Below are 23,858 nucleotides of genomic sequence, written 5' to 3' on the forward strand. Positions count from 1 at the left end.
CCGCTTGGACTACTGCAATGCGCTCTACATGGGGCTACCTTTGAAGGTGACCCGGAAACTGCAATTAATCCAGAATGCGGCAGCTAGACTGGTTACTGGGAGTGGCCGCCGGGACCACATAACACCAGTCCTGAGAGATCTGCATTGGCTCCCAGTATGTTTCTGAGCACAATTCAAAGTGTTGGTGCTGACCTTTAAAGCCCTAAACGGCCTCGGTCCTGTATACCTGAAGGAGCGTCTCCACCCCCATTGTTCAGATCCAGCACTGAGGGCCTTCTGGCGGTTCCCTCATTGCGAGAAGTGAGGTTACAGGGAACCAGACAGAGGGCCTTCTCGGTAGTGGTGCCCGCCCTGTGGAACACCCTCCCTTCAGATGTGAAGGAAATAAGCAGTTATCCTATCTTTAAAAGACATCTGAAGGCAGGACATCTGTTTAGGAAAGTTTTTAATATTTAATGCTGTATTGTTTTTAACACTTGATTGGAAGCCGCCCAGAGTGGCTGGGGAAACTCAGCCAGGTGGGCGGGGTATAAATAAATTATTATTATTATTATTATTATTATTATTATTATTATTATTATTATTATCATCATCATCATTATTATTTAACAACAATAGCTGTAACTTATCCAAAGGCGCACAAAGGAACATGGGACGCTGCCTCTGGCTGAGTCAGACCATTAGCCCATCTTCCTCAGTATTGTCTACACTGACTGCCAGTGTCTCTCCAGAGTTCCAGACTGGGGACAATACCCAGCCCATTCTGGAGATGCCAGAGATTGAAACTGGACCCTTATGCATTCAAAACAGATAATAGTTCACAGAATTGTAGAGTTGGAAGGGACCGTGTGGGGTCACCTGGTCCAATGCTCTGTTACTTAACTACAGCCCTTTCCTGTATGCAACCACTGAAAAAGCATGGGAGAAGATAGTACCTTGCACTGACTGACTGTCACCATCACAGTGACCAGGGTAGGGAATGTGGTGTGCTCACTTTGCACACAGTGGACGCAGGTGGCACTGTGGTCTAAACCACTGAGCCTCTTGGGCTTGCCGATCAGAAGGTCGGCGGTTTGAATCCCTGTGACAGAGTGAGCTCCCGTTGCTCTGTCCCAGTTCCTGCCAACCTAGCAGTTCAAAAGCACACCAGGGCAAGTAGTTAAACAGGTACTGCGGCGGCAGGAAGGTAAACACTGTTTCCATGCGCTCTGGTTTCCGTCATTGTGTCCCATTGTGCCAGAAGCTACTGTTAGGTCCATCATGAGACGTCCACCAGCTTCTAATCACAGATACCAGCAGCCTTCAAACAAGCAAACTTGCCTTATTCTCGCTCCCCAGCATCCCACTGCCAGAAATTGCCTCCTTCCATTCACCACTTTGCCTCCTCCAAGTGGAAGAACCCTGGGCAGTGCTGAATGTCACATCCATGGCCAGGTGTGTCCTGCTGGAAATAAAAAAGGGCTTTCCCCTTGGCCTGCCTTTATATCCACTCAGTTGCCAAGTGCCTTTGTGACATCACAGGAAACCCACAGCCAATGGCAACAGCTGGGGAGGCATCATCTTCATTGCTTTGAGCCACACAATGGCAAGTGCACCTATCAGTGATTGTGTGCTTGTTTATTCAGGACATGGGTGGAGCTGTAGTCTAAACCACTGAGCCTCTTGGGCTTGCCGATCGGAATGTCGGCGGTTCGAATCCCCGTGACTGGGTGAGCTCCTGTTGCTCTGTCCCAGCTCCTGCCAACCTAGCAGTTCGAAAGCACATGTGATGGCCTGGGATTCCGAGTCTGAGAGTGAACCGGAGGAATCCCAGCCGGCACAGGAGTCCCCGCCTCCAGGGCCAGCTGAACTGGGGCAAGGCCTAGATGCTGAGGAGCCTGCACCTGTGCCAGATCCTCAGGGGCAGGCACCAGGTGAGACCATTCTGGCCCCAGAGGTGCTGGAGGACTCAGTGGCTACAGGTGAGCCTCCCCCGGGGCCCAGTAACCCTTCGGCCTCTCCTGAACTGCAGAGGCTTAGGGCAGAGAGGCGAAGGGAACTGGTCTCTCCCAGGAGGAGTGCTCGCCTTAAGGCCAGGAGAGGCGGGGCTCCTGGGGGCCGGGACCGCCCCCGGCCTTAGAAGAAGATAAAGGTCAGGCAGCCCGGTCCCAGGTTGCGGGAGCAACATCGTTGTGGAGTACCTGCTTTACCCAGACCTAGATCTGCACTCCCGGTGTGCCTGTTCCTCGCCCGGCTTCCTGCTCCTGACTCTCCGGTGTTCCTGTTCCTCGCCCGGCTGCCCGCTGCTGACCCCCCAGTGTTCCTGTTCCCTGCCTGGCTCCCTGCTTCTGCTCTACCAGTGTTCCTGTTACCCACCTGGCTTGCTGCTGCTGCCCTACCAGCGTTCCTGCTCCCCCGCCCGGCTCCCTGTTTCGGACCTCGCGTCTCATCTAGTGATCGTCTACCCTGCTAGTGACTCTGGACTGAACTTCGGATACAGTATTAGTACCTTTCCCCCCCGGGACCAGCACAGCACACCAGTGCAAGTAGATAAATAGGTACTGCTGGGCCGGAAAGGTAAACGGCATTTCCATGCACTCTGGCTTCTGTCGCAGTCCTCCATGTGACAGAAGCAGTTTAGTCATGCTGTCCACATGACCCAGAAAGCTGTCTGTGGACAAACACCAGCTCCTTTGGCCTGAAAGCGAGATGAGCACGGCAACCCCATAGTTGCCACCTTTCTGTTGCAACAAATGCTTACAAGTCTACATACAAGCAGGACAGAACAGGGATGTTCATTCACTATTGTTTATCCCAGCACCTGCCGTTCTGGTGTAGATGCTGCCTCTGTACATGGATATTTCATTGAGTTAACATAACATAGCCATCGATAGATCCTATCTTCCATGAGTGTGTCTTCTGTTGTGTTTATTTGCTTAAGAGAGCCAGTGTGGTGTAGTGGTTAAGAGCGGTGGCCTCGTAATCTGGTGAACTGGGTTCGCGTCCCCGCTCCTCCACATGCAGCTGCTGGGTGACCTTGGGCCAGTCACACTTCTTTGACGTCTCTCAGCCCCACTCACCTCACAGAGTGTTTGTTGTGGGGGAGGAAGGGAAAGGAGATTGTTAGCCGCTTTGAGACTCCTTCGGGTAGTGATAAAGCGGGATATCAAATCCAAACTCTTCCTCTTCTTAAGCCATCATATCTAGAGGATGCCCCCCCCCAAAAAAAGAAAACTTGTGCAAATTAATCTCAGCATTTATGAATTAAATGATACGGCACTTATTAATTTTTGTCTGTCTGGAATGTGCAGCAAATCAGCTGGCAGTTGCGCTTCTGCTCATCAGAAGTCCCTGTTCAGTGTTTGATTCAGATGGGGACACATTTGGGAGCAACCAGCTGTTACCTGTGATCAGTTGCCAGTGGTGACTGTGGGACTTTGGCAATTATGTTTAAAAATCACACACATGTAAATGTTCCTGGCATCCTCTTAGCCTTATATTCTCTGCTACAAGAGCAAGTTACATGTAGAAGACTCTTAATACCGAACACTGTATTTAATAAATCAAAGTTGTATCTTAAGGTATATTATTAGAAAAATCAATGCATATACCTCATACACAGAGAGATCACACCAAGTCAAAGCCAAAACAAGTTACAAACAATTTGGAGTAGCATTTATATAAGAATTTAAGTGGGACATAGGAAAGAGAGAAAAAAATGCTTTTGTACTTAAGAGACAATGAATTATGCTTTGAAAAGTTGCTTCAAGCTAACTTTTCCTGTTGAAATATTAGCTCATTGATTCATGTTACATCACTCACCATTTAATCATTGGATATTGTCTGTTTTCTCTCTGTTATTGTGCTTATTTTATCATAAAACTACCCTTGAGATTTCCTGTATCAATTTTCTCAGGGAAACAAGACCGGATGTAAGTATTGTTTAATCTAGACAATCACTCATTTCTTGTATCTTCAGTTAAAAATGCTTTTCTTTTCTTTTTTGGCCCATTATCTTCAGCAGACTGACTTCAAAAATATAAATATCTACCGTATTTCTATAGAATGTGTGTGTATGTACACGGTCAATATTCATATTAAGGAATCAGGAACGCTTTGATTACATGTTTTGAAGAAAACCCATCCACCTGCTATTTTTGCTATTCTTTACCGAGTCTGAAAAGCCACAAGAATGTTCTTCGTCTTGGCACCACACAGAATGGCATTTCTTTAACCTACAGAAAACGTAAACTGGTGATATTCTTTTTCTACAGACAAAGGTTTGCAGTTCCTTTCTGACTGTGGCTTGTGAGCGACACAGCTACATATTTTGCCATGAGGTGGGGGTGGAGTCACTGTTTTTTCTCTGCCGGCTGATGGAGACAAAGTTCACTCCCGGAAGAAACAATCGGCAAATTGTTCTCCAGGTGGTGGTTGATGAGGTGGCTGATGCTGTCAAATATGCGGTCCTTTGTACGAACCTGAAAAATAGAGGGTGCAAGGAGAAAGTTTCTATATGTTCCACAGAAATGGCGCAACAAAAACCCCGGCCATCAACATATATAAATCTCTGTTATTAGAAAACCAATTTGATGTACAGGTACTGATGGAGGATTGGAATAAAGAATTGGAGATCTCCATTTCGACCACACAGTGGCAAACTGTTTCAACTGCTATAATAAGGGTGTCTCTGGTTCTTAAATTGAGGCTCATACAACAAAAAAATAATATTTAGAATATACTGTACCCCATTATGTTTGTTTTAAAAAGTGCTCTCTAGGGCATGGGTAGGCAAACTAAGGCCCGGGGGCCGGATACGGCCCAATCACCTTCTAAATCCGGCCTGCGGACGGTCCGGGAATCGGTGTGTTTTTACATGAGTAGAATGTGTCCTTTTATTTAAAACACATCTCTGGGTTCAGTGGCGTAGCGTGGGGGGTGCAGGGGGGGCTGGCCGCACCGGGCGCAACATCTGGGGGGCGCTCGCACTCGCACTCGCACTCGCACTCGCAGCTCTCTGCCCCTACCTGGCTCACTCACTCTCTCTCACTGCAGTGCTGGCTGTGCGAATCCGATGCGAGCCGCTGGGTCGCCGCCCACTGTGGAGGGGGTGGGTGCCAGGTGTGCGGTGCGGAGAGAGAGCGAGGGACTATCTGGGGGAGGGACAGTGCAGCGGCCGCCCAGCACAGCGCTGAGCGCGGGAGAGAACCACACCAGACCAGACCAGGCAGCAGCAAGAAGAAGCTGGCAGCGGCGGCAGGTTAGGGGTTAGGGGGCGCAAATTACTTGCCTTGCCCCGGGTTAGGGGGCGCAAATTACTTGCCTTGCCCCGGGTGCTGACAACCCACGCTACACCGCTGTCTGGGTTATTTGTGGGGCATAGGAATTCATTCATTTTTTTCTTCCAAAATATAGTCCGGCCCCCCACAAGTTGTGAGGGACAGTGGACCGGCCCCCTGCTGAAAAAGTTTGCTGACCCCTGGTTTAGGGTATCTAACGTGGAGATGCAATAGGGATAATGCTTCTCTAAAACATATGTTTTTTCGTTGTCCTATATTGAAAGATTTTTGGCAGAAGGTAACTGAAACCATCAACAGAACTGTACGGAACAACCTTACATGACAGAGCAAAATATCCTCTTGAATTATATACCCAACACAGGGAACCTTACAAAAGGACAATATGTGTGGACTCTCCATGCCCTGAACACGGCAAAAAGACTAATTCTGATGAAATGGAAAAATAAAAATGCGGCTCCCTTCTACAATTGGATTGAAGACTTACCGTATTTTTCGCCCTATAGGACACACTTTTTCCCCTCCAAAAATGAAGGGGAAATCTGTGTGCGTCCTATGGGGCGAATACAGGCTTTCGCTGAAGCTTGGAGAGTGAGAGGGGTCGGTGCGCACCGACCCCTCTCACTCTCCAGGCTTCAGGAAGCTATGAGCAGCCTGGGGAGCCCGCGGGAGTTCCCGCAGGGCTCCCTAGGCTGCAGATAGCAGCATGCCGCCCGGGGCGCCCTGAAGCAGAGCGCCCTGCGCCGAGCAAACATCCCGCAGGGCTCCCTAAGCTGCGGATAGCAGCCTGCTGCACGGAGCACGGGGCGCACTGAAAAATATGGTATATAAACTCACAGCATATGAACAACTTGCATATAAATGCAGACTTGCCATGGACAAATTCAATGATATTTGGAATCCATTCTTACAAATACTGTAATAGGTTAAGATCTGGTGAAGTACAATAACAACCTTGTAAAATATACAGTTTTGGGTTTCCCCCCTCTCCCCTTTGTTTTCCCTTCTGCACGGGTTGTGTTTCTCTTTTGTTTGCATCTTACCATGTCTGTGCACATATAGTTATGTACTTTTTGAACTTTCAATAAAGATGTTTAAGGGGAAAAAAGTTCCACAGAAATGGCAATTCTAAATAATGTGGGTTTGTAAAAAACTATTTCCCATTTTATTGTATTGTATTGTATTGTATTGTTTGTATTGTATTGTATTGTATTGTTCCTTTGTTGTTTGCTGCCCTGAGCTCCTTCGGGAAGAAGGGTGGGATAGAAATACAATTAACTATTATTGATAATCATGTTGACCTTTAAGCTAAGGACCAAACTAGCCAAATGAATTTTATCCGTTATCCACAGTCCAATACACGTACAAACCCAGTAAGCCACAAGGCCCGGCAGGAATTTCCTTGGTCTAAGCCCAATACTCTCTCCATTTCATTACAGTGGGTCAGCTGATATAAAACGCTATGTAAACAAAACAGTGCACATTTTTAGAAATCATTGGGTAGTGTGCCACTAAGTTTTAATCAGAAGAGACCCACTGAAATTAGTGCGTCAAACTTCGCCATGTTCATTAACTTCAATGAGCCTAATTGAGCATCTATTATTATTATTATTATTATTATTAGGCAAATGATACTCTATTGGGGAATTTGTTGGGGGGTGCATGCATTCTCCTTCTCTCGTCCCCTATTTAGTTTTCTCCCTACTCACAGAAGAGGCAGATCTCTCTTGTCAGACGTCTGCTCTAATCACTTACAGAGGGCTTTTGAAATTAGTCCAAATCACTTATAAATACAGTGGTGCCTCGCAAGACGAAATTAATTCGTTCCGCAAGTTTTTTCTTCTTGCGAGTTTTTCGTCTTGCGATGCACGGTTTCCCATAGGAATGCATTGAAAATCAATTAATGCATTCCTAGGGAAACCGCCTTCAGACCAGGTCCGGGGACAGTCTGTCCCCCGACCTCTTCTGAAGGCTGAGGGGGGGGGAACAAGGGCTTTTCTTCCCACCCCCAGCCTTCAGAAAGCTGTTCTGAAGGCTGGTGGTGGGAAGAAAAGCCCTTCTTCCCACCTCCCGCCCCGCAAGCTCCGGGGACAGGAGGGCTTTGCTGCCGACCTCCAGCATTTTAAAAGCCCCTGCTGTCCCGGGGCGATTTTAAAATGCTGGCGGGCGGGAGCAGAGAAGCAGCCCCCTGCGACCCTCTCCCGGCTGGAGAGGTGACGTGCGCCTATGGCAGGAGCCTCCATAGGCGCGCGTCACCTCTCCAGCTGGGAGAGCGCGCGGGGGGCTAAAGCAGCCCCCTGCGACCCTCCCCCGGCTGGAGAGGTGACACGCGCCTATGGCAGGAACCTCCATAGGCGCGGGTAACCTCTCCAGCTGGGAGAGCGCGCGGGGGGCTAAAGCAGCCCCCTGCGACCCTCCCCCAGCTGGAGAGGTGACGTGCGCCTATGGCAGGAGCCTCCATAGGCGCGCGTCACCTCTCCAGCTGGGAGAGCGCGCGGGGGGCTAAAGCAGCCCCCTGCGACCCTCCCCCGGCTGGAGAGGTGACGCGCGCCTATGGCAGGAGCCTCCATAGGCGCGGGTAACCTCTCCAGCTGGGAGAGCGCGCGTGGGGCTAAAGCAGCCCCCTGCGACCCTCCCCCGGCTGGAGAGGTGACGCGCGCCTATGGCAGGAGCCTCCATAGGCGCGGGTCACCTCTCCAGCTGGGAGAGCGCGCGGGGGGGGGCTAAAGCAGCCCCCTGCGACCCTCCCCCGGCTGGAGAGGTGACGCGCACCTATGGCAGTTGCCTCCATAGGCGCGCGTCACCTCTCCAGCCGGGGGAGGGTCGCAGGGGGCTGCTTTAGCCCCGCGCACGCTCTCCCAGCTGGAGAGGTGATGCGCGCCTATGGAGGCTCCTGCCCCGCTCGGGATGGCAGTCCCGGGACGGCAGACAGCTCTGCGCCGGCATCCAGAGCGGGGCGGGACTTAGCGCCCCGCTCGGGATGGTGGCGCAGATGTGCCTGCAGTCCCGGCAGGGCAGACAGCTCTGCGCCGCCATCCCGAGCGGGGCGGGACTTAGCGCCCCGCTCGGGATGGCGGCACAGATGTGCCTGCAGTCCCCGGACGGCAGACAGCTCTGCGCCGGCATCCAGAGCGGGGCGGGACTTAGCGCCCCGCTCGGGATGGTGGCGCAGATGTGCCTGCAGTCCCGGCAGGGCAGACAGCTCTGCGCCGCCATCCCGAGCGGGGCGGGACTTAGCGCCCCGCTCGGGATGGTGGCGCAGATGTGCCTGCAGTCCCGGCAGGGCAGACAGCTCTGCGCCGCCATCCCGAGCGGGGCGGGACTTAGCGCCCCGCTCGGGATGGCGGCACAGATGTGCCTGCAGTCCCCGGACGGCAGACAGCTCTGCGCCGGCATTCAGAGCGGGGCGGGACTTAGCGCCCCGCTCGGGATGGCGGCGCAGATGTGCCTGCAGTCCCGGCAGGGCAGACAGCTCTGCGCCGCCATCCCGAGCGGGGCGGGACTTAGCGCCCCACTCGGGATGGTGGCGCAGATCCGCCTGCAGTCCCTGGACTGCAGGCAGCTTTGCGCGGCCATCTGGAGCGGGGCGGGCTTTGCCCCCGGCTCCCGATGGCCGTGCAGAGCCCGCGCTGATCCCGGCACGGCAGACAGCTCTGCGCCGCCATCCCGAGCGGGGCGGGACTTCTCTGCTGTCCCGGGGAGATTTTAAAATGCTGGGGGTCGGCAGTGAACGCTTTGCTCCCGCCCGCCAGCATTTTAAGATCGCCCGGTGCAGCGGAGAAGTCTCCACTGTCCCGGGAAGGCAGGCGGGGGGGAGCATAGACTTTTGCCCCCCCGCCGGCCTTCAGAAGAGGTCCAGGACCTCTTCTGAAGGCCGGCTGTGGGCGAAAGTCTTTGCTCCCGACCGCCAGCAATTTAAAACAGGTCCCCGGAGATTTCCCTATGGGCTTTCGTCTTGCGAAGCAAGCCCATAGGGAAATTCGTCTTGCGAAGCGCCTCCGAAACAGAAAACCCTTTCGTCTCGCGGGTTTTCCGTCTTGCGAGGCATTCGTCTTGCGGGGTACCACTGTAAATGAGTAAACAAGCAATGGGGATAGCAAAGTGGAATTTCCAGCATCAGCGCAGGGATGTGTTTTGAGAACGTCAGAGATTTTGGAAGGTAGCTACATCTTTCTCAACACTAAATTGGCAAAAGACTCACCACCTTTTTGACCCGTGAGGCACAGACAGAAGCACACTTTTGAAATGAAATATATTTTCTTGTTCGCATGAAGCGTTTGGCTTGCTACAAACACCTCAGCAACCTCAGGCAAATTCTCCTCTGTTGGAAATAGTTCCAAAACTAATCTCCGACTGACCTCTAGCGTTAACAGTGTGAGTTGCATTCATTGCTTGAGGGGAGGCTGTGAGCCAGCCAGCAAAATGTCTCTTGCATCTTATGAAAGTGTTGACTGCACTGCAATGGCTATTCCATTCAACGTTACATACACCTTCCAGAAGATGTGACTAGGGAAAACGCTGACAGGGAGGTTTCTAAATTTTGAGAGAGATTAAATGTTGCTGAGCTCTGATGGAAATTGCAGGCCGGGGTCCCAGGTGTTGAGGAAGTGCAGGTGGAGCTCTCCTCACACCCCTGTCATGTCATTCATAGATAAGCAGGTGATACTAAGAGATTATATGCATCCAGCATTCATCCCTCAAAAGGAAATTAGTTCTGCACACAGAAAGTTGGCTTTGTTAGCCTGTTGCAGCAGCAACAAAACACAGCAACGAATCTTGAGGCATCTTAAAGACGTGTAAGAAATCATTGTTAGAGGATTACAGGGGGCAGTGGGAGTCCGAATGTTGTCTTTAGAGTCCACTCCAAGCCTCTGGTCTTATATCTGTAAAGTGGGGTTCTGCTGAATTGAAATTGAAATACTTTATCGTCACTTGTACAACTTGCATACAGTGAGATTACACGAGCACCCCCACTCAGCTCTCTTAGTCTTAATTCCCCTCGTTTACTGATGCACACCCACCAAACCCGAAAGTCAGTTGCCCTCTTGTTATCTTTTCATTCAGCACCCTAACAGCCCACGGATAGAAGCTATTCTTTACCCTGTTGGTGCAACTAATCATGCTTCTATATCTTCTGCCCGAGGGCAGGAGATCAAGAAAGTGCAGGCCAGGGAGTGAATCATCCCTGAGAATTTTCCTCACTCTCCTGAGGCAACATTCTTCCACTATTTCACCCAGCGGATTCATGGGACAGCCCATAATAACTTGTGCTGTATTCACCACCCTCTGTAGGCACTTCCTATCAGATGATGTCAAACCACCGTACCACACCAGTATGAAAGGACACTTTCTATTGTTGACCAGTAGAAGGAGATCATCAAATGTTGATTGACATCGTTCTTCCTCAATACTCTGAGGAGATGGAGTCTCTGCTGGGCTTTCTTAACCACCTGGGTTGTATTTATTTTCCAAGTAAGGTCTTCACTGAGATAAACTCCTAGGAATTTAAAGGAAGAGACTCTCTCCACACAGCCCTCCCCGATGTACAGCGAGGCTAGTTCTCCTCTCTTCCTCCAAAAGTCCAACACCATCTCCTTTGTCTTGCTGATATTAAGGTGCAAGTTGTTCCCTATGTCGTGAAGGCTGAAATTTCAATTCAGTGGAGCAAGGTCCAGATATTAACTAATATGCGTTTGGAAGAAATTTAAGGACTATCTTAAGAAATACTGTAAAATTAATGTGTGCTAGAATGAGGCAGCTTTAAAAATTAAATGGAGTACAGCTGTAAAGATTAAGTTAAAAGAAAAGAAAGGTTGACAATTAGATAAAATTAAGGGTGAGGATTTGCTGAACTAAATATTTAAAATGGGAATGCAGAAAGGGGAGGTATGAGGAGGTCGGTGAAGTAAGCTTTAAGAAAATAAGGTTTTGAAATTATACTTGTTCTTTTTTGTTTGTGTTTGTGTATTGTTTTGTTTGATATAATTTGTAAAACTTCAATAAATATCTTATAAAAAAAAAGATATTAACTAATATGCAAGAAATTTCAGACATAGCTATATAATTCCTAGTGTAGTAAGATAAGACCTTTGGAGCAAGCATTTTTTTTTTAAAAAAAAGGTTTTTATGAACTGTCCTCGTCTACGAGTGAAAAAGAACAACAGACTCCAGTCTCATCTTGGACAGGGCTGGGAAGAGACACAGAGGCTTGGCTTCCTCTCTGTGCTGAATCCAAAGCTTTGGCCTTGATGGCCCCACCACCCCCAGTAACCTAATGAATGAGAAACGGGACTTGGCGGAGTGTTGATGCTGTGAGCCCTCCCAACTTAGACCTGTGTATATGTGTAAAACAAAAACAAAAAAACCACCGCTTAGTACAAAGACAACTCCAGTTACCTTCATTTCAAAGAAACCCAAAGTATGCTCTGACAACCTCTGAGAGCTCTTACCACCTGGGGACTGGAGAGCACATTATATTAATACAATACAGCGGTACCTCGATTTTTGAACATCTCCATTGATGAATGTTTCGGAACTCGAACACCGTAAACCCAGAAGTAAATGCTACAGTTTCTGAACACAGCTCGGCAGTCAAACATGCCACGATGCTTCCGTACTGAGTTTTCCATATTGAGTTTTCGGTTTTTGAACGTTTCGGAATTTGAACGGTCTTCTGGAGCGGATTACATTCAAAAGCTGAGGTACCACTGTATAAGGCAGGGGTCCCCAACCTGCGGCCCACGGAGGCCGTTTAAACGGCCCATGAGCCACCCTTGAATCGAGCTGCCCGCTCAGCGAGTACCCATGCGCTGCGCTAAACTGGTGCAACACGGCATGGGGACTCTCTTCCGCAACTCCAGAAATCGCTTCTGCGCATGCCCAGATGCCAAAAATCGCTTCTGCACAGGCACAATTTTCAGCATGTGGGCATGCACAGACGTGATTTCCAGTGTCATGTTGTACCGGTCCAGCCCACGGAGGATCTCCGCAGGAGTGATCCGGACCATGCCCAGTAAGCCTTGCCAACCCCTGGTATCAGGCTTGTTGGTTCTATCAGCAGCAGCTGGTAGGGCAGAATGGGGCTTCCCAAAGATGGGGTTGCTGCCAGTTATGGAGAGGGAGCTGAGCAAGGTGTGTGGTGTGAGAGCAGTGGCAGGAACATCCGATTGGCTCTGCCACTGCACTTGCACTATATCAACCTCCCCGTCACCTCACCCCTTTCCGTCGCTGTAACTGTAACTCACCCCACCAACCACTACTGACTTTCTGCACACCATGCCTTGAACATCCTTTCACATTTTGGTGCAAAACTGTGTTAAGGGAAGTCATGTGTTTTCTATACTGACAAGGTTTGAAGAAAGAGATCTACACTAAAAATTATGAAACCAGTATCATGATATGGACTTGAAACTGGTTTTAGATGGTATATTGCTCAGCCCTAATACACATCATGCTTCGCGCTATATTGCCAGGTAAAAAAACTATGAAACCGATATCACAATATGGGCTTCAAACTGGTTTCGGATGATATATTGATATATTGTCCAGCCCTAGAATACACTAGTGGCTAAAATTGTGGACACTTTTAATGAAGAATGTAATAGAGGCAATAATTCAATCTTGTTTTAACATTATTACAGCTGCAGAATTGAAAAAAAACTTGGTTCACTCCATGGGAAGGCATTGTAAGGCTGTAATTGAAGCGAAAGGTTACCCAACCAAGTATGAACTGACATGGTAAGAATTTTTGTATATCTCATTTTTTCTATGTGTTTCACATTTCTTCTTCATGACTGCTGTTGCAATAAATAATCCTTCACAAAAGTTATTGCATTGCATTCTTCATTACATTATCTTTCCATCGACATAAAATTTTATGGTATTACTTCAAAAAAAATGGTGTCATGAGCCATCAAACCTTTTCCCAAAAGGTTTCCACAATTTTGGCCACTAGTGTATTCTAGGGCTGGACAGTATATCAATATATCATCCGAAACCAGTTTGAAGCCCATATTGTGATATCTGTTTCATAGGGGTTTTTTACCTGGCAATATAGCACAAATCATGATGTGTGTTAGGGCTGAGCAATATATTGCCCAAAACCAGTTTCAGTCCATATCATGAAATTGGTTTCATAATTTTTGACCTGGCAATATATTGCGAATTGTGGTGTGTGTGCTATGCAAACATCACAACGTGGGGAAAACTGTGAAGCCTGCCAATGCCTCTACATAGCTCCATCCTTATTTCAGACATTGTGATACACTGGTATATTGTGATTTTTAGCTGGGGATATATCATCAAATATTTGAAAACCAAATATCGCCCAGCCCCAATCTGTTCCCCTTAATTGGGGTCAAATGCTTACAGTTCCTTCAGGATCCACCAAGAGAAGGTGCTTGGCTTGTCCATTGTGTAACCCAGTCAGCACGTACGAGCCCGGATTGGAGGTGCTTTTCCTAACCAGGAAGTCTCCGCATTTCTTTAAGAGCTGTTCGGCTTCTTTCCTGCTCATCTCCCCTTGATACCAGGGTTCTGTGCTCAGTTCTGCTGCCGCACCTTCTGCTCTGGACAGAAGTGGGCTGGTACATTCAACTGAGGTAGCCTTGTTCAAAATGGGCCCAGGGGTTTGGTTCTTGAGAGCATCTTCAAAAGGGCCTGTTAGTAAGGGTGGGTAACAAATACAAATTAGTGGCATAAGTAGCAGGACAGCAATTCAGCGTAGTTCAGTGACTCGTTGCGTTTCCCTACAATAAAAGCGCTGTCTTGACGAAAGATGTCTGGATATCTTGCAACACCTGAAGGCTGGGAGGCTGAGGTCTCTTCCGTTGGATCTTAAATCCCCTTAACTTCCTCTGGATTATATACCTGAAGGAGTGTCTCCACCCCCATCATTCAACCTGGACACTGAGGTCCAGCTCCAAGGGCCTTCTGGTGGTTCCCTCACTGAGAGAAGTGAGGTTATAGGGAACCAGGCAGAGGGCCTTCTCAGTAGTGGCACCCACCCTGTGGAACACCCTCCCATCAGATGTCAAGGAAATAAACAACTATCTGACTTTTAGAAGACATCTGAAGGGCAGCCCTGTTTAGGGAAATTTTTAATGTTTTATGTCTTATCGTGTTTTTAATATTCTGTTGAGAGCCGCCCCGAGTGACTGGGGAGGCCAGGCCAGATGGGTGGGGTATAAGTAATAAATCATCATCATCAACATCATCATCATCATCATATATTATAAGGGGGAGAAATTGTGCTCCCACTGATCAGTAAATTCAATTGAATAAATTAACAGAGCAAATGGCAACTGTGCTAAACTAAGAATAGGGATTTCTCCTAAGTCCCTAGATTTTAGAGCAGCAAATACATACCTCAGTAGGCACCCCAACAGGTATAGGATCAAAGGTTGCTGCTGTGGCAATTACAGTTTTCAAGAAAATTTCTCCCCATTCTGCTCAACAGCAACAGAAACTGAGAATGATCTCCATTTGGCTAATAGAGTTATGACAACAGGTTCAAAGGCTTCAATTTTGTTGTCCTCCTGCCTGTTTTATAGCTTTGCTTTCCCCTGTCAGGCTTTTAAAGTGAGAAAGTTGCCATCTTTCAGATACGTGAAATGTAGCGTTTCAGTTCTTTCAACTATCATTACTCTCTGGTTTTTCTGGATCAATGTGCTGTCATTTTGTAGGGCACACAATTCTGTCTTTGTCACAGCAGGCAAAAAAAGACCTCAGCCCTTATTTGCATGGACGGTGAGGGAGACCTTGAGGAATTCTCCTTCCTCACCATCATCTCCAGGGACCGTGAGAAAGTGGACTGGCAGGAAGCAGCAAGGAAAGGAACTGTATCTGGGACAGGTGGTAAAAGCGTAAAAGGAATTAAAGGAGAGACCATGGATGGCAGATAGTCTGATACATATGTCTGGGATCTTGTATAGGGCTGTATAGAACGCGAGTGGTGCTGTGGTCTAAACCAGTGTTTCCCAACCACTGTTCCGCGGCACACTAGTGTGCCGTGAGATGTTGCCTGGTGTGCCGCGAGATGTTGCCTGGAGGGAGGCGGGCGAGTCGGGCGGCGAGAGGCAGGGCGGCGGCGGCGAGGAGAGGCCCCCCAGCGCGGGGCTCTCGCCGTCTGCCTGCCTGGCTGCCTGCGAGCTCGGCGGGCAGCGCCTCCGTCCGCAGCGCCCGCCTCGCGGCTCTCATTCCCTGCCCCTGCCAAAGCTCACCCAGCCAAGCCGCGCTCTCCTTCCTGCCTCGCTTTGCTGCCTCCTCCCCCCCCACCCCCAAAGCTTGGAGGTTCCCCGGCAGGAAGGAGGGAACTTAATCCTCTCCAAGGGCTGCGGAAAACAGACATGCAAATGGGGGCTTGCCAGCTCTTCAAGCGCCGCCGGCTTTCTTCGGGAATTACTGCCCGCCGAGCCCGGTAACGCTGACAGGCTGAGCCGTGGGGCTTGGCAGCGCAGCCGGCAGAGTGTGGGAAAGGGCGGCCGCCACGCGCCGGGCAAGGCGAGACTCGACGGGGAGGACACCGGCAGCAGCGCCCCCCCCCCGAAACCCGCTCCGGGCAGGTAATTCACAGAGAGTGGACAGAAGGAAGCCTTAAAGGGCTTCAGCCTCCCAGAGTGGCGGGGAATAATAATAATAATAATAATAATAATAATAATAATAATAATAATAATAAAAATAAATTGACAGGTGGTGTTTTTCTAGGTGAGGGGGTGGGGACTGTAATAACAAAAAAATCAGCTGTATATCAACCGCTGTTTTGCAATGAGGAATTGCAAATAAGGAAGATCAAAAGGAGAATGTTTTTTTGGGGGGGACTCTCTTCCTCTTCCTCCTCCTCTCGTTCTTGCTCCTCTTCCTGGCAAAAGGGCTGCTGAGACCCCTTCTCTCTTGGGTGCTGGTGGGTGCTGTGACGTTGACGCTGCTGTGGCAAGTGCATTTACTTAGCAGAGTGCATTCCCCTTTACACAGGAGGGGAGGGGAAAAAATTGAAACTTACACTTTCGTGCGTCCCTCCCGGCGTGACGCTGCGCGCTGACATCACGGGGCTGTAATGGTGGTGTGCCTCGAGATTTTTTTCATCAAACAAGTGTGCCTTTGCCCAAAAAAGGTTGGGAAACACTGGTCTAAACCACTGTGCCTCTTGGGCTTGCTGATCAGAAGGTTGGCAGTTCGAATCCCCGCAACAGGGTGAGCTCCATTGCTCTGTCCCAGCTGCTGCCAACCTAGCAGTTCAAAAGCACACCAGCGCAAGTAGATAAATAGGTACTGCTGCGGCAGAAAGGTAAACAGCGTTTCCGGGCAATCTGGTTTCCGTCATGGTGTTCTGTTGTGCCAGAAGCGGTTTAGTCCTGCTGGCCACATGACCCAGAAAGCTGTCTGTGGGCAAACACCAGCTCCCTCGGCCTGAAAGCAAGATGAGCGCCGCAACCCCATAGTTGCCTTTGACTGGACTTAACCATCCAGGGGTCCTTTACCTTTTTTACCTTTCTATATAGGGTTGCCACATGTCCTGCCTACTACAACAGCTAAAGAAACACCCCTCCCTTACAGCTATTAACTGAATGATTGTTGGCAAAATACTGAGTTCTGAGATGCAAGGAAAATTCAAAGAGAGGCTTTTAGAGAATTTTCAGGAGGAACTTACTCATGTCAAAAAGATCTTTTCCTGGGCTGCTGTCTTTGGTACTTTCTGTTGTTCCACTAAACAGGTTTTCAGCATCTGCCTGAAGAGCCTGAAGGATTTCCATATTTATGTGTTGCGTATTCACATAGGCCGCTACCTCTCCTGGTGGGGTTACATTAGATTTTCCTTCCGGCAGGCTGTAAATGTCCAAAGAGCCTGCAAAAATCAATGCAACCTTTTTTTTGTCCCAGTTTGCAGTAAGGCAATTTAAAAGGGCATCCTTTGGCCTCGGGCTGTTTCCACACTAGAGGTGCAATGAGATGGGTGCCTATGGCAGGATCAGGGCTTCTTGTGTTTGTGGATAATGTTATTTTTGCCAAAATGATGGGTGGGTTCAGATGGATGATGGGCATAACGTGCTGCATTTAATGAAATATACTGAATTATTTCAGGAGTTAGAATGCTTTTTGAATACGCAAGTTATGGGGATAAAAGTACTTCTCGTAGCCCAAACAAAGGGGATAAATTGCATCCTAGACATATTCTCAGGGGCTTGCAGAAATGGCTTATGTATCAGAAGAAAAGGAAGCCTCAAAGGTTTCCAATTAAGGCCATCTTCTCTCTATATAATATATAGGGCTGGATTCAACCATGCGGTGGGAGTCGGTGCAAGGATTTCTGCTTCCACAATAAGGCTTCCCCCCCCTCCTCCCACTGAGTGCCCCTGTGTCTCCCCAAAATCTACTCTGGGGGGTTATGAATACTCCCATGGGGGAAGAACCATCTCCTTTGTGCTATGCTGAATTCCACCCAGAATGTTTGTTGGCTTAGTTTTGCATTTGTCTCCACCTCCTTTCGCTCACCCACCTCCAACTTTCCCACCGCTGTATGGTGGAAGAAACTTTTTTTTTAAAGAGACAGCCATAGAATTTACCGTATTTTTCGCTCTATAACACGCACCCGACCATAACACGCACGTAGTTTTTAGAGGAGGAAAATCCGTAGGCATGCCACCCGTAGGCATTTCCTCCATAACACGCACAGACATTTTCCCTTACTTTCTAGGAGGAAAAAAGTGAGTGTTATGGTGCAAAAAATACGGTAAGTCCATGACTAAAGCATGCTCAAAAGTATGTTGGAAATGTAAGGGAAAAGAAGGCACCTTTTATCATACTGTATGTGGTGGAAATGTAAGCAAATAAAAGGATTTTGGGAAATGATATAGAATGAGTTGAAAAAAAATGTTTAAAATAACCTTTGCTACAAAAACCCTGAAGCCTTCCTTTTAGGAATTCTAGCTACCAAAATGTCAAGGGAGCAGAAAAGACTATCTATGTATGTGACCACGGCTGCGTGGATGTTATTGGCCCAGAGATGGAAAGAAGATAAAGTTCCTACCAGAGAAGAATGGCAGATGAAATTGATGGACTATGCCAAAGTAGCTAAAATGGCCGGAAGAATCATAAATCAGGAAGACCAAAATTTTAATAAGGAATGGGGGAAATAAATTTACAATGCTCTTATCTTAAGGAGCATTGTAAACAGTTAAAATCGTTAGTTGGATTGGAATATCACTTGTAGTTTAATGGTGAATTCTGGATACAATGGAGATGTAAAAGATTTGGATCATTATAAAAGATGCAGGAGGAAATTATTAGTAGGACCACAAAAGGAATTCTAGGAGATTCCTTGGAATCTTGTTTTTTATTATGTATGTTCAATATATGACTGTAAAATTTTAATCTGAAAAACCAAATAAATTTTAAAAAATTAAAAAGAATTTAAGTCTATGACATGAAGACTTCCACCAATCCACATTCTTCTGTTTGCCTCTAGAACTCATGCAGCAAAAGTGCAACCATTCAAAGCAAAGCTTACCTTGCCTACTGGGTCGCTGTTGTTGATCTTCACCAAATAGGTCCCTTACGTATTGGCTCTGGTAGTATGTTTGCTCTCTTCCCATTGCGGATGCAGACTAAGGTGGCAGTAAAAATAGTCTTCATGCAAACTCTACCTTTTAAAAACTGCAATGCATTTTCAGTGGGTCTTTTATATGATTGGTCCAGGTGCAATTCTACCCAAACCCAGTCTTCGTTCATTCATCATGTATGACACTATGACTGAGCATTCTTTTATGAATGAGTTTGCGTAGGAGGAGGATGAGAGAAATGATGACCTTCAGGGAAATTGCACTCCTTTCCTGTTTTATTAACCCCTGTAATTCTAAATGACAAAGTAGGTATATTACATCTATAAAAGGAACCCCTCCAGTTCAATCACCCTTTCCTGGAACAAACTTGACAGCCTAATGATTTCCACTGAACTTTTACAAACACAGAGACACAGAAAGGATGGGGGAACATTATTATAATCATATGATGGCTACGTGTAAAACTTTGTTTCCCAATGCAGGGCTCATCCAGCCTCCCTTTTGTGCTGAATTTCTAGGCATAGGTCCCTTTTGCCCCTAGAAAGTGTGGGGCAAAAGGTCAGTGTGGGTGAACCCGCAAATAAGGACTTTAGGGATGCAAAGTAGAATACCAAGAAAGAAATCCCATCATAGTACTTTTCTTCCCACTTTGCCATCTTTTCAGTAAATGTATGTTCATTCAAGATTACATGAAGAATACAGAAAAGGACCGTGTATATGATATCTACTGCTATTCACTTATCTCACACAACTATATATGCATAGATATAAATCACAATAAATTTAAGTAACTCAATGAATGTTGCTTCCATATGAATGAAAAGCGACGCAAATATTCATCCATGGCAGATTTGCCAAAAAGTCCAAGATTCCTGGCAGGAAAAGAAAATCACAACCCATTGCAGCATTAATGTTTGAGGGAAGAGTTGCCCACAGGTAAATTGTCTGTGGGTTGTGTAGTTTAGACTTCAGTAAGCATCTAAAAGGGATGCATGTGGCACTGTGGGTTAAATCACAGAGCCTAGGACTTGTCGATCAGAAGGTCAGCGGTTCGAATCCCTGCGGCGGGGTAAGCTCTCATTGCTTGGTCCCTGCTCCTGCCAACCAAGCAGTTCGAAAGCACGTCAAAGTGCAAGTAGATAAGTAGGTACCGCTCTGGCAGGAAGGTAAATGGCATTTCCGTGCATTGCTCTGGTTCGCCAGAAGCAGCTTAGTCATGCTGGCCACATGAACCAGAAGCTGTACGCCGGCTCCCTCAGCCAATAAAGCGAGATGAGCGCCGCAACCCCAGAGTCAGTCACGACTGGACCTAATAGTCAGGGGTCCCTTTACCTTTAAGCGTCTAAAACATCCTCTCTTGCATCAATCCCCTGAACTCAAGCTCATAGGAGTTTAAACAGTTTGGAGATTCAAGGGGGGGGTAGCAAGAGACATTCGGCAGGCATTTCCTGTGTCAACTTTTACGTGCTGGTGAAAATTTTTCTAATCCTCCAGATCTATGCAAGCAATTCAGAGTACATTCCCCACAATGATCTATTGATGGTTGCTTTTAATTTCTTTTTGCTTTCAACTTCTTTTTAACTTATTGTTATTTTTTTGTTTGGTTTTATGTTTTTGTATTGTCGTAGACCGCTGTGATATATTTTTATAAATGAATGAATCCACAGAGCTACATTTGTGAAACCAGCGGTTACCTTTGCTATTTCCCCCACTCATCTAAACTAGACTACAGTGCTACGTGGTGATCTATGCAGTTTGAAACCCAACATGATAGACGGCAGGCGTAGCACATCACAAGCAATTTCTTTCCTACCTGTAGTGAGCACACACCTTCCGTATATGAACGTATGCAGTATATCAGACATCCCCACATAGACATAATGTTTCACCACAGAGTACACTTATAAGATCCAATGTACGTTGGACCAAATCACACTGATTTTGTCTGAGATCTCAATTGTGCTGCTCACGCATTCTTCCTGCCGAAAGATTAAGTCCACGTGTGGATGTTCAGTGGTCTTGGAGATGGGACAGGCATTCCAGGTAGACATGAGGGGACAGTCTAATCCACTCTCCCACCAGACAAAGGAGAACAGTGGGGGATATTATTGACCAAACGGAACCAGGAGCCCTTAAACACAAAGAGAAGAGCTTCCCGTGTTGTGGTAGAGATTGCTCATACACTTGCTGAGCAACAATGCTCCTCGTGTGGTGAAATATCAGGCGCACACTCCTCAAACACACATAGACCAGGTGAGGTGGAAGCCTATATACATCTAGACCCAATTTCCCTAAAAAGACAAAAAGAATAGATGGCACAAATCAGGCCTATGTGTGTATGGGCATCCATGTGATGGGTCTGCCTTATATATCCATCCACATGTTTTTGGTAGAGGTGAGGAGGACTGCCACCCAGTGGGGGTATGAACTGGCTCTTTCAACTGGTGCATCAACACCTTTTGCTTAAAAGATCCATGATAAGTTATCCTTTATACAGCTATTTTCAGTCTGTTAAAACAACACCCAAGGGAACCAAGCTAGGATCCATTGGCCTACCTGAGTAGGATCTGAAACAGAGGAGAGCTTGGCTCTGATCCTTGCATCAACCAGGCCCCCAGTCGGAGGTATTTTGTTAGGAATGTTGTTGTAATATGGATGCTCTGCTGCTGCCTCAACATCTTCTTCCATCCAAAGTTCATCCAAACTTTGCATCCTGTCAGAAAGAAGCTCTGTTACTTTGTTCCTTCAGTTTTTTATTCAGTTGTCTATTTAATTGCCAACGTCTAAAATGTGACAAATATATCCCTTAACAAATTCAGTCCCGTTGTTATATAAACTATAGAATTCTCCTTTGGACATAATCCAACAGTTTGAGGGATCTCTTGAATTGGCTCAACAGGTTCCCTGTTGACCAGCATATTCTCAGATACAATAGTGCCTTGTATTAACTACTCTGCTGCAGTACAATCCAAGACTGGGAGTAAGGGGTCTTCCACACTTTTTCTTGACCTGTATTTTGGTCGTATTGTGTACTGATTTAATTCTACCAGGCCCAAGAGCTTTTCTTGTTGTTTTGTGGTTGTGCCTTTCAAAACTCCAATATTTCCTGCTGAATCAGATCTTATCAGATGTGTGGAAAATTCAAAGGGAGGTTTTGCTTAACCGAGCTTCAATTCAGCAGGTATGATCGGAAGTTCGCAATGGGCAGCTGAAAGGACACTGTTATTGCTTTCTCTGTTACAGAGAGCAAGGGTTTGAGGCTGGCACCCAAGTTCGCTACCTGAACAGCCTCCTCCAACCTGATACCCCTCAGAAGCTTTGGGGGAAAACAACAACCATCATTCTCTGACCATTGGACTGTGCTGGCTGGGTCTGGTGGCCGCATTCCAGATTTGGAAGACATCAAGTTGAGTGAGGCTGTTCCAGTGATGTAAGCCTTATTCTGTTGGGTGCAGCAGGTGTCACAATAATCTGTTGTGAGTCAAGTATTGCAGCCAGTTGTTCCCTCCTGCAAATGAACTCTCCTTTTATTTTAGCAGTCCTTGAAGGAAACAGAACTTCCACACAAAAATCAAAACTCCTCTTGTACTTGCTCACCTATCATGAAGAGCTGGGATCTTTGAGGGGCATTGCAAATATTGCTTAAAACGCAGTTCAAATGCTTGTCCTATACTGCTGATAATATCCTGGGCCAGGCCATCAGAGCACTCCAGGATATGACACGCTAAAGGAACGGGGAAACAAGAAAAGTATTTTAGAGTCTAAGCTTGAAGCTTGAAGAAATCAATGCTGTAGAAGTAGCAGTAGTAATCATCATCATCATCCACTCTGGCAGGCTTCCAGCAAAATATTTAAATATTTTAAAAAAATTAAATACAAGTACTTTTACACCTTTGTCCTTTGCTTAAAAAAGATAAACTTAAAACAATCTATGTCTATTTTTTAAAAAAACAAAAACTTTGGCAGAAGTAAAATTTAAAACCATAGTTCTAATATATGGGACTTATTTTTAAAACAGATGTTTCCCATCCCCTACATATAAGGTTGCATTCAACTCAGTCCTACTCACAGTAGACCCACTGAAATTAGTGAGCCTAAGTTAGTAATGCCTATTAACTTCAACAAGTGTGCTCTGAGTTGTATACCACCCCAGGTGTCCCAAAAGTGTGCTTTTAAAAATATCACTGGCAGTTTCTGTGTGCCTCCCTATCTTTTTCTAAAAATTAAAAGTATCTTTTAAAAGACACACACACACTTAAAAAAAAAAATGAGTGTCCCCATGGTCTCTTGCTTTGTACATATTTCACTAAACCTGTACATATTTCACTAAACCGCATCATCTAGGAGGTTACAAATCATTTTCTTCCTCCTTGGCGTTTTCTGATTAATTACTTCTAGTTAATACAGCTGCAAGAGAAGAGTCTCACAAAAACTCTGAGGAAGTGACTGAGCTAGCAACTCAAAAGATTGCTCAAACTGAGAAACATTCCTTAAGTTAAACCTTGTCCACAGCACCATATAAATGTCCTGAGTTTAGTGGGGCACCTTATGGATGCAAACTGAGCAGCTGCCTAGCCTTTCAGGTGAATTTCTATGCAGGAACTGAGGTTCAAATCAAATCCCCACTCAGCCCAGTGGATGGCTTTGACCAAGTCATTGACTCACTGCCAGACCTACTTCATAAGGTTCAAAATGCAACTTTGAGGACCAAAGTAGACATAGGAATATACTGTAGGAAGTTGCCTTTTATCAAGCTGGACAGTTGGTCAGGCTATCTCAGTATGGTCTTCTGAACTTGGGACCTTCTGAAATGGAAATGGATTGATTCAAAAGAGGTGGGTGGGAAGGTTTCTGCTCTCTGTGGAAGCCACATGCAGCTAGCCTTTTAAGCCCCACCGCCAGGATGGGCAAGGCAACAGCCAATGGCCAACCATCCAACAAGACACCACCCTCCAAGTGGGGCCTCCAATAGGCCCACTGAAATTTGCCCTCTTTGGTGGGAAGACGACTCCTCGCTATCACTGGC

General features: G+C 47.1%; 1 protein-coding gene across 3 annotated transcripts in view; it reads right to left on the reverse strand.

Moving 5' to 3' along the window:
* Positions 1 to 4,131: 4,131 nt before the first annotated feature.
* The window catches only part of SHC3 (SHC adaptor protein 3), a 55,121-nt gene continuing 35,394 nt past the window's right edge, over positions 4,132 to 23,858 (reverse strand). For all 3 annotated transcript variants that reach the window (XM_081213710.1, XM_081213711.1, XM_081213709.1), the window contains 6 exons: positions 22,430 to 22,556; positions 21,389 to 21,545; positions 18,781 to 18,877; positions 16,924 to 17,118; positions 13,645 to 13,934; positions 4,132 to 4,460 (listed from right to left, as the gene is read on the reverse strand). In XM_081213710.1, coding sequence (XP_081069836.1) covers positions 4,332 to 4,460; positions 13,645 to 13,934; positions 16,924 to 17,118; positions 18,781 to 18,877; positions 21,389 to 21,545; positions 22,430 to 22,556 — 995 coding nt within the window. In that variant the 3' untranslated portion in view covers positions 4,132 to 4,331. The remainder of the gene's footprint in view (positions 4,461 to 13,644; positions 13,935 to 16,923; positions 17,119 to 18,780; positions 18,878 to 21,388; positions 21,546 to 22,429; positions 22,557 to 23,858) is intronic.

The sequence above is a fragment of the Podarcis bocagei genome, assembly GCF_964188305.1.
Source record: "Podarcis bocagei genome assembly, chromosome: 11".
Lineage (NCBI taxonomy): Eukaryota > Metazoa > Chordata > Lepidosauria > Squamata > Lacertidae > Podarcis > Podarcis bocagei.